General features: G+C 47.1%; 2 protein-coding genes across 2 annotated transcripts in view; both read left to right on the top strand.

The window, feature by feature from the left end:
• Positions 1-734: 734 nt before the first annotated feature.
• Positions 735-2,315, top strand: T265_09313 (hypothetical protein; the record flags this gene model as incomplete). The annotated part of the gene is made up of 2 exons (XM_009175342.1): positions 735-817; positions 1,544-2,315. 2 exons carry the CDS (start codon positions 735-737, stop codon positions 2,313-2,315), a joined length of 855 nt encoding a protein of 284 aa, XP_009173606.1.
• Positions 2,316-8,363: 6,048 nt separating this feature from the next.
• Positions 8,364-11,054, top strand: part of T265_09312 (hypothetical protein) — a gene marked incomplete at both ends in the record, with an annotated part of 37,567 nt that continues 34,876 nt past the window's right edge. The window contains 5 exons of the mRNA XM_009175341.1: positions 8,364-8,625; positions 8,713-8,797; positions 8,953-9,054; positions 10,647-10,762; positions 10,814-11,024. Of these exons, the coding sequence (XP_009173605.1) occupies positions 8,364-8,625; positions 8,713-8,797; positions 8,953-9,054; positions 10,647-10,762; positions 10,814-11,024 (776 nt within the window). The remainder of the gene's footprint in view (positions 8,626-8,712; positions 8,798-8,952; positions 9,055-10,646; positions 10,763-10,813; positions 11,025-11,054) is intronic.

Here is an 11,054-nt window from a genome sequence, read left to right as displayed (position 1 = left end):
AGATCCAATAATCCACTACACCGATCCAAATGCAGTAACTGGCTGTGAGAGGAAATATTCCCTTGTCGGAATTTCCCACAGATGGTTCCGCGTGCGTGATATATTCCACGGTTGGAAAATTGTTCACGGCTAAGATTGTCACAGGGATTTATTGTGACGTTCAACAGTTGCCACAGACACAGAGATTTGGTCCCACTTGTTCAGCAGTAAAGAAACAATTCAACGGAGCGTAAATACGCTCGTTCAGCACGAAGTCAGCAGGTCGCACCGGAAAATTGTGTATTAGTAACATTAAAACAAACGTCATGATAAAATGTGAACGACAATTTCAAAGTGCGGTTCAAGTTCAGGAAGAATGATAAATGTGACAACGGATTACAGACACTACAGGCTCCATTATGGTCCGCAAAGCTCTGTTTTTGGACCACTTTTTTTCTGGGTTACGTCAATGACCTTCCTGATGTTGGTTCAAATCAGTGTATGAGACTTCCAATCTCTGGGTTCCAACGTAAGCTCCTTTTAAAAGGATATAAACGGTGAAAAGCATTAGTCGATGGAATGACATATTCCCTTGAGTGATGTAAAAGCGCGTCCATATAACACTCGTACTAGACTCAGCGGGCGCCTTTGATGTACATAGTGAGAGTAGACTGGAGGAGATTACGAGGATAGATAGATTATCAGCGCGGGGAATTTAGGTTGCAAGCACGAGAAACCTCACAAAATGTATACTAATGGACTTTCTACCTAGTTCCAGACGCAGCTTGAACAACCCACGAAAGAAGGTTATACCGGAAACGGTTAAAACTAATGCCCGGTAAAACTGTGTGCTCTGAGTCTGAAAATCTTACCATGTTGCCGCCTTTCGTGAAAAAAACATGTTAAGGAAACTTTGTTTTAACAGCGCCAAAGTAAATATTAGGTATCCTCGGATGCGACGATACTCCAGGGGAAGTGGGCCAAGCACCGCGAGATGCGTTCCAAAATCAACGGATTTTAGGCCGGCAACCATTTTCGTAGCAGCTCGTTAGACACACTCAATGAGGGTTGCGTCTTTCTTGCGTCCGGAGGAGATAATTTGGTTGGCGTATTTAAGAGCCAGTCTGATGTGGGCTACCCGGGGAGCTTGGGCGAAGGCCTTGATCCTGTGTATCAACCCGTGAAACCTTGAAACACGTGGAAAGCCGAACCTGCGCGTGGCTGCTTGCCAGTCCGCTTTCACGGTGAGGTGAGTTAGACCAAGTAACACAGACCCAACAGCCAATGGCGTCCCAGTTTTCCCTCCGTGCAAGCTGCCGCTGGCGCGTACAGTAGGTACTGGATTTGTGGTTTATACGTGTCCCCTGGTGATTCCATAGCGTGTATACCAAGCGTTTGGTGAGAATATCACTATTACCACAACTTTTCGATTCTTCATTTTTGTGATATATGAGGAGTTCATGAAGGGCTTCGTAGGTTTTCAACAGAAACTAGAGCCTTAATTTGGTTCATTTGCACTGCAACAGCGTACTAGATGCAAATCTATCTCCACATCACCTTTAAGGAAGAAACAGAAATCGAAGAAATCGAAGCGATATGCACCAGCGCCATCTAGCGACCTGCAAGACAGTCTTGTTCGGAACGTTCCAGATGTCAACTCTGCGGAACCTTCAGTAAATCTTAATGCCCCCATGAGGTCATCCGATTGTACTGATGAACAGAATACGCAATCACCTTGGTTATCAACGAAACGGAGACATCGTATGAAAACCCGGCCGCCAGCTCGTGACCATGAGGTCGTTGAAAGTCTAGCTGTCAGCTCCGCAAGCGCGATCCAGCCAACTGTTTCAGGAAACCGAGAAACACTCAAGTTTCCACGCGATCATTGTTTGATGCTGTTTGGATCGAAAGAATCTGGTGAAGAAGGCGCACAAGCTAGATACAACCATGATCTGAATCTGCTCCAGGGACTTGTTGATAAACTAGCCGATGCTGATGAACCAGGAATTCGAGTTCGACGAATTTTACGATTAGGAAAACGAGTTGCGGGCATCCACCGACCGCTAAAAATTGTATTCGAAAATGCAGACGCTCCCAAGCACTTACTTTCTCGCGCATGGAGACTTAAAGGTATGGATATTTACATCAGACCAGATATGGATCCATCTCAGCGAGCTCAGCTCAAAGCCGCTGTCGTGGAACTTCGAAGGCGCACTCTTGAAGGTGAAAATGATCTACGTATCGTAAATTTTCGAATAGTCAAATGGCGTGCATTCATAAACCGCCCGGTCACCTTAACAGCGCGCAGCCAGAGTCATTCGCTGGCTTGCGTGTAGCTTTTATGAACGTACGCAGCCTTTTACCGAAACAAGATGATCTGCGGCAGTGGGTTTCTGATGTAAATCCTGACATTCTTGGTGTTGCAGAAACCTGGTTGGATTTGACTGTCCTCGATCAAGAGATAAAACTCCCTGGCTATGAGCATTTTCGTTGCGATCGTCAGCAGCGGCTTCATGGTGGGGTGCTCCTCTATGTGAAGTCGGACATACGTTGCCGGTTACAAAACACTTATTTGAGTAATGATTGTTACTGTGAACAAATTTGGTGCGAAATCATCACGACCAAAGGCAATTTTCACGTGGGAGTGCTTTACAGAAGTCCAGCTAATATCTCTTCCGACTGGATTACACGAGCTAAGAATAATCTATGCGCCCGAAACGTGCTACTTATGGGTGACTTCAATTTTCCCCATGTAAATTGGTCCAGCTATACGGCCCTCCCTGGTTGTACCGACTTGGAAACCACATTTCTCAATACGGTGCTAGAAATGGGATTGATACAGCATGTGCATCAACCGACGCGGTCTCTGCCTTATCAGATTCCTTCCTGCCTAGATTTACTATTTACTCAAGCCGAGCAAAGATTGGATTATTTATCAGTTTCTGAACCACTGGGCACTAGTGATCATATGACATTGTTTGCATATCTTAGGCTTCCACATCATCGCACTCCACCGCGATTACCCCAGAGAAATGTTTGGAAAACAGACTTTGATGCTTTATTAATTGCGGCAAATTCGATGGATTGGACACTACCAACAGAAGGATCCGTTGATACATGTTGGCTTTCTCTTAAAGACAAAATATCATGGCTATGCGAACTATATACGCCTGTTCGACATTGCAAATCAAATCGATGTCGCCCACCCTGGTTCGATCGCGAGCTTGTAACGTTGACCAAACGCCGCCGAAAACTGTGGAACCGTTATAGACAGTCTCGTGATCCCGTGGATTATGCAACTTATAAGCAGCAGCGAAATTCATGCAATTTTACGAAATTGAGAAAACGCCAAGCTTATGAAAACTCTCTCGCCGAATCGGCCAAAACAACGCCCAAAAGGATTTTTGCTTATGTCAACAGAAATCTCAAATCCTCTGATGAGCTACCGTACATACAAGATCAAGATGGCAATACCATCACCTCAGACTCCGCGAGGGCCACTGAGTTTGCCTGCCACTTTTCTTCTGTATATGCCACAAACCCCTCAAGAGACAGTCTTACTGGTTCCTGCGCGGTTAGATTGGATTCGTTGGTGTGTTGCACCGAAAAGGTGTGTTCTCTGCTTCTGTCGCTCAATACGGCAAAGTCCGCCGGTCCTGATGACCTCCATCCCGTAATTTTGAAGACATTAGCACCAGTCATTGCACCTGCAGTCACGACTCTATACAATAAATCCCTTGCAGAAGGCGTGTTGCCTCAGGAATGGAAAGATTCAGTTGTTCGGCCGTTCCCCAAAGGCGGAGATCTTTCTCGAGTCACAAATTACCGTCCAATCTGCCTTACTCCCATACTCGCTAAGGTTCTGGAAAAGATCGTGAAGCAGGCTCTGTTGCATATGCTGGATGAATTTCAAATTCTTACGCCGGCACAACACGGTTTTCTTCGCGGCCGTTCTTGTGTGACCAACATGCTCACTGCTCGTCATCACTGGTTAGCCGCTGTTGACGCTGGGCATGCTGTTGATGTTATATTCGTGGACTTTAGTAAGGCGTTCGATAGGGTAGACCACACTGAACTGATAAAAAAACTGCAGGGCTACGGCATAGGAGGGGATTTACTTCGTTGGCTCAAATCGTTCCTGCATGACCGACGCTGGAAGGTGAGAGTAAACGACCACTGTACAGACTGGTATACGTCACCTAGTGGCGTACCTCAGGGAACGGTTTTGGGTCCAGTTCTGTTTCTACTACATGTGAATGATCTACCAGGGGTCCTACAGTCGGCAAGTCTGTTATTCGCTGATGATCTTAAGATATGGAAACCTATTGAGTGTGACGAAGACCGAGTGGCTCTTCAGCATGACTTAGAACGTCTGGTGGCGTGGTCCTCTGAAAGGAGGCTTCCGATCAACCCGGCCAAATCAGAATATATATGCCTGGGAAAGCCAACTTCAGATCGTGTATATCATCTAAATGGCCAAAAATTGAAATCGGTCTCATCAATCCGAGACTTGGGCGTTCAAATCCGTTATGATTTAAAGTCGAAGGACCACACGAGCGCTGTGTATAAGAAGTCTCTTCGCATTTTGTGGGCATTGAAGCGAAGTTTTTCGATGTGGACGGAAGAGTTAGTTTTAAAACTGTATCCCACCATGATCCGGCCTATATTGGAATACGGTGCACCAGCTTTCTCCCCACTTACGAAAGCCGAAGCCCGAAAGCTCGAACGTGTCCAACACCTCGTTACAAAGATGGTTCCCAGTCTGCGGAGTCTTTCTTATTCTGAGAGATGCAGCAAACTGAAATTGTTCACACTTGAATACAGACGTCTCCGGATTGATCTCATCTATGTTTTCCGTGTTTTGTGCCTAAACCATTTTCCGCAGTTGATGTTCTTGTTTGACATTCCAACAACCAACATCACCCGAGGACATCGATTTAAACTTACTGTCACACGCATGGACAATGTGCCTCATGGGTACAGTTTCTCTCGCCGCGTTGTGTCATTTTGGAATCGTTTACCGGCAAATGTCGTTCAGTCAGAAACAGTCCAAATTTTCAAACGTAATTTGGATGAACATTTATCTGATCTATGCTTCTGTGAGGATATCTCCGCTCTGGTCCCGAAAGTCAGCTACTCCACTAGCGGACCAAGGGTGTATATGGAATGATATTCGCATTTTTTCTCTCGATAGAGTGTACACAGAATTTTTTTCTTTTGCTCCAAATATATTATTCTTTTAAGTGTCTGTTCCAGTCGCACTCCATCTTTGCCTAACGTTTTTTAAATATAATCCCAGGAGAGTTACACGGTCTCTACATGCATGTGATGAGAGTGTTGTTGACACAAGTCAGTGATACCTAAAGTGCCGTTCAGCGACTATGTATAATCATACAGTCGAAAATGAGGAGACAAGAATTCAAGACTCAAGCATATCGGGTGAACTAGCCGCCTCATCGCTCCCCACTTGCTTCCGGCTGCGCACCTCTGGCGACCCAGAGGCTGCTGCGGCAGGATATGCAGGGGTTGGTATCGCCCCGGGGCGGAAGAATCTCTGCTTGACTGGGCACCCGTTGAATAACGCCTCTGCGCCGTTCGTCTGGCAACGTCTGCGAAGTATTCTCACAAGTGGAAAGTTGATCGATGTCCGTTTGCTGTCTGCTTACGCCTCAGCTGACTGTACCAACGGCGCGGATCATTAACTGACTGTCGGTCGTTTTGGAAGACATTTGTTGAATTCGACCACGCGCTCGTTCCAAGTTGCTTCTCGTTGCGTTTCCCAGAGCCGCGTAAGGTGCGGATGAATCGCTTGGCAACTAAGGGACTGGCAGATCCATGTATTAGACGAACTTAACTCTTTTAGAGCCTCTTCCGAATGCTCTACCATTAGTTGTGAACGCATACTGGGACGCGATTTCCACCTCTGAAATGCTGGGAATTTCAGCTGTGGCACGGCACCACCAGACACTCAAGTACTGGATATCAGACCGAACAATGGCCCTGCGTAAATCTCCGAGAAATATCCCAGCCCGTCCACAGCATAATTTGATGCGACGACTTATCCGAGGTCAAGTGAATGTGAACGTGCGAGCCGACCGTGAACTGTGGTTGACACAGAAAGTCAACTGAATGGAAGAGGCCCAGAAAGTGGGGAACGTCCGAAGATTGTTTCAGTTGATCCGTGTGGCCGGTCCCCGGAAACCATCTGTGGGGGAAACAATCAAGGATCAGAATTAGGTTGGCATCTTGAATAAAGAACGCCTCCATCGGTTGGCCGAATACTTCGGACAGCGATTGACTCATCTGCAGCCCAGAGTTGACGTAGAACCATGGACGGTGAACGTAAAAAAATCTTTCAGCTGTAGCACCCTTTCGGCGCTCAACGGCCATGCCACGCGAAGGTTGTACGAGGGCTGGGATACTGCCAAGTTGCCCAAACCTAGACAGGGGAAGTCGAGAGGCAGAGGTTGGGTTTGAACCATGGACCTTCCGGCCAGTAAGTGTGCGCTCTAGCCACCTGGGCAATCTCGCCCCCGCTGGACGTGGAACTGCCTACGGCCTTGGACGTTTACGACTGTCTGTGTTCTCTCAGGCACCACTGAGCTTCAGTTCCGGATGACCCCCACCTACATTGTTCAAAGATGGGGGTGAAGTCTTCAGTCAGCGCTTGTCTGATCCGTTTGCTTGCATTTGGGAGAAAGAGTCTATTCCAGACAACTGGGGATGGTCTGTGGTTGTGCTTATTTTCAGGAAAAGGGCTCTAATGAGTATAGTGTCCACAAGAAGATCAATATGTCCCCCGTCGTAATGAGACTGCTGGCGTCACTGGTGCTTCGTCGCCTTATGGTGGCTCGTGAAACATTTGCTCGAGAGCAGCAAATAGGATTCCGGCCTGGCAGAGGTTGCGTTGACCAAATCTTCACACTTTATCATATGCTATAACAACGCCATGCTTATAAGCGACTCACAATTCTAGTATTCCTGGATTTTCAAGGTGCATTCAACTCGGTTGACCGGTCTGTTCTTCTTGACACGCTTACTCATCAAAGAATGACCCGGAAGTTCGTGAACATAATAAGCTGTTTATAGTCTCAGACCAAGGGAATGGAAGAGGCCCAGAAAGTGGGGAACGTCCGAAGATTGTTTCAGTTGATCCGTGTGGCCGGTCCCCGGAAACCATCTGTGGGGGAAACAATCAAGGATCAGAATTAGGTTGGCATCTTGAATAAAGAACGCCTCCATCGGTTGGCCGAATACTTCGGACAGCGATTGACTCATCTGCAGCCCAGAGTTGACGTAGGAAGGCCTCCAAAAACCCGGTGTTCAAATGAACTCGGCGGAAACCTTGTCGATCTGGAGTAAGCGGACGACATCGTTCTCGTCTTCGAAGAGAAGGATAGGCGCAGGTGTTCTTGGGTGAACCGATTAAAGTCATCCCGTCCTTTGGTATGCACTTTGTACCCGCAAGGTGTTTCCGGCCAGTAAGTGTGCGCTCTAGCCACCTGGGCAATCTCGCCCCCGCTGGACGTGGAACTGCCTACGGCCTTGGACGTTTACGACTGTCTGTGTTCTCTCAGGCACCACTGAGCTTCAGTTCCGGATGACCCCCACCTACATTGTTCAAAGATGGGGGTGAAGTCTTCAGTCAGCGCTTGTCTGATCCGTTTGCTTGCATTTGGGAGAAAGAGTCTATTCCAGACAACTGGGGATGGTCTGTGGTTGTGCTTATTTTCAGGAAAAGGGCTCTAATGAGTATAGTGTCCACAAGAAGATCAATATGTCCCCCGTCGTAATGAGACTGCTGGCGTCACTGGTGCTTCGTCGCCTTATGGTGGCTCGTGAAACATTTGCTCGAGAGCAGCAAATAGGATTCCGGCCTGGCAGAGGTTGCGTTGACCAAATCTTCACACTTTATCATATGCTATAACAACGCCATGCTTATAAGCGACTCACAATTCTAGTATTCCTGGATTTTCAAGGTGCATTCAACTCGGTTGACCGGTCTGTTCTTCTTGACACGCTTACTCATCAAAGAATGACCCGGAAGTTCGTGAACATAATAAGCTGTTTATAGTCTCAGACATCAGGACGTGTGAGATTATGCAGCGAGTTTCCCTCCACAAAGCGGTGTCAGTCAGGGTGTGTATCAAGCTACAGTGCGGGCTGTTTTGTGGTATGGCTGTGAGACCTGGCCTGTTCAATCAGGGGAACTGAGACGTCTTCAGGTGTTCGACAATCGTCTCAGAACCATAGCTCGTGTGGGTTGGTATCGGCGAACCCGTAATGAGGCAGTTAGAAAGCGAGTTTTCGGTTGTGCACCTGGTACTTCCATTAAAGTATGTGTCCAACACCAGAAGCTGCGTTGATTTGGATATGTGTTGTGCATGCCGAACCATCGTTTGTTGAAGAGTGCTGTTTTCCATGCCCAACTCAGAGTGGCGGAAACAGAGAGGTGGCCAACCCTTGAATTGGTAGAAGAGTATGAAGGAAACCACGAAATGTTTGGGTGCTGTCGATGCTACTCGCTTACCAGAATGCGGACCGCGTGTTCCTCACTGTGCCTGGTTGGAGACGCTGAAAGATATGTATGCCTTTCGATGTCAGTGGTGTTCTTTTTGTCAGTTTCTATTCAGATTGCTAGGATGAGTGTTTAGAAGTGTAGTCACCTCGGAATGATTGTAGTAAGCTAGCACTAAGTCCCTTCCCCATGCACCTTTATTCTTTTCCTCACAGTAACGCTCTCAAATAAATCCCGGTTGTACAGCAACGAAGCACCGGTGTTGAACGCTGACGTCATGCTGTCGATGATGATGATGATGTTGATGACCATGGTAGTATGCCGGTACCCATTTGCTACCTTGCTATCAGTTTTTTGAGCTGAGGTCTTTGGTTGAGGACACAAATTTCCCTCTCGTCTAGGTGTGTGCTCCATGTTTACTGTAGTGGTACTACTGGTAGTAATAATGCTAAAAGTCACCCTTTCGGTGCGCAGATGCCATATCACACAAACGAAGTACAAGGGCTGAAATACTACCAGGTTGCTCAAGTCTGGACAGGAGCAGTCGAAATGCTGCGGTTGGTTTGGAATCACGGACAACCCGGTTCTTTCCTTAACCACTGAGCTATCTCGAACTCAGGAGCTTACCCTGGTTGCTGCATACCGGGCGGAATACGCCACTGATGCTGCCTCCTCTCAGTTTCTCGAACAGTTCAATGAAGGGTAGAAAAGGCATGTGCATTATTGGAGTCCATACACTCATTCCAGAAGGAGCAACAGACTGAGGGATCCTCGCCACAGGAAACTGATGGTAGTAGGCTCGCAGTAGGCGTTCTGCATCGTCTATGCGTCTCGTGTCTAATTCAACACGGCCACCCAGTTGAGCCCTAGCAGTGCTAAGCCCCATCGACCTGCGTATTCACGTCACCAGTGACTACAACAATTCAGATTGCAACTTGTAAGCAAAGCCAACCTATGCCGGAAAGCCTAGAGGTTGTATACATCTGTTTCATCCTTGTTGGAAATCACCCTCAAGTAACACTGATTTAGCATACTAATGAGTGAGACATTCTGTCACTTGATCGCACTAAGATCTTATGTAAAAAAAGTCGTTTCGCAATAAATCAAACACTTTATAGTAAAGCTAATCCGCACAAAAGCTGAACAATCCCGCACATATGTGTATTTTGGTTGGGAATCATCAGCAGCGGGCATTTCGGAGGCCTTGGTCAGCATTGAACATTCCACTGCTCGCCCACAAGTGGTTGGTCAGCAATGTGATTAAATCATACTTAGTATACAACGCCACATCCTTCACTCCGTAAGATATCCCAGATGCTCGTGAAGAACGCACTGCTAATATTTCAAAACAAGGATAAAACATGCACCAAGTGCTTCTGGGACCTTTAACCTTGAAGATCTCCAAATCTCCGTGTTGAAGAAGTTCCTCTAGCGATTTGTGGACTGTATTTTTTATGAGGTCAGCACTACACTCAATCAGTGTGCGCACTCATCCTTTAGACCTTTCTGTCCGAATTTAAATATTTTATGAAGCTGGTGGTGCAGACCGCTGATGACAGGTATTCGATTAGGCAGTGCTGCTTAGCCACATCGGGTGGCTAGCCCGGAGCTGAGCCCCAAGCAATGTAGGTAGTACGGTCACACAAGCACCATGCACCTAGCAAAATGCTGCTTGGAAGTCTGTGAAACAGGCCGTGGTTGGTTGATAGAACTTGGGCGGCGCTGCATACCACAGGCAGCTTAAATATATGGTCCAGAAAACTGCGGCTCGGGTAAAATCTACCTCAATATTTCATTTTAGAATCTCTCCATCCACTCAGGCGTCATGAAGGTGCTGTAGCAAGTGGTTTGTTTGCAACCTATATCTGATTGATTCCTCACTAGTTTCCACCTACAGTCCTGTCGTCTTTCTGGGGTATCGGAATTTAGCCTAGGTCTCCAATCCCTAAGACAACTGGTAAGGAGGTCCGATGGTCCCCTGCTGATATCGGCCGTGATGCCACAATTACCTAAAGGTGTTTTGAGTGACATTAGGCTTCACGACCCGTGGAGAACTGTGTCTACGTCGCACACCTGGAAGAGCGGAGCTAAATGCGTTTGAATCGGTGATATGGATAGTTAATGTTTCGTGTGACTTCTTTTATTTCAGACTTCATTACCCACCGTTTCGGGTAATGGTCGATCCGAAGGAACAATCATGCTTCTTAAAGGACCTGAAACCCAATATGAAGCGCGTCAATTGTATCTTCATTGTTCTGGAATTAGGTGCGTCTTTAGGGTAGTTACGAAAGTAGACTTACATCTTGGTCTTGGCAGGAGCCGTCACTCGAACAAAAGATGGTAATGAAGTTCGCACTGTCAAGGTTGCCGATCGAACCGGTACAATCAATCTTTCTGTTTGGAACGAAAACTGTTCACTTATCGCACCGTGTGATGTTATCCAACTGATGCAAGGAAACACAACAGTGCGAGGAGGTTGTCTCACACTGAATGTTGGACGCTATGGACAACTGCTGAAAATGGGAGAGTAGGTTTCTCCGCTATCTGATTTACCGGG

This window comes from Opisthorchis viverrini, assembly GCF_000715545.1.
Source record: "Opisthorchis viverrini unplaced genomic scaffold opera_v5_273, whole genome shotgun sequence".
Classification (NCBI taxonomy): Eukaryota; Metazoa; Platyhelminthes; class Trematoda; order Opisthorchiida; family Opisthorchiidae; genus Opisthorchis; species Opisthorchis viverrini.
This window is presented reverse-complemented; position numbering and strand designations above follow the sequence as displayed.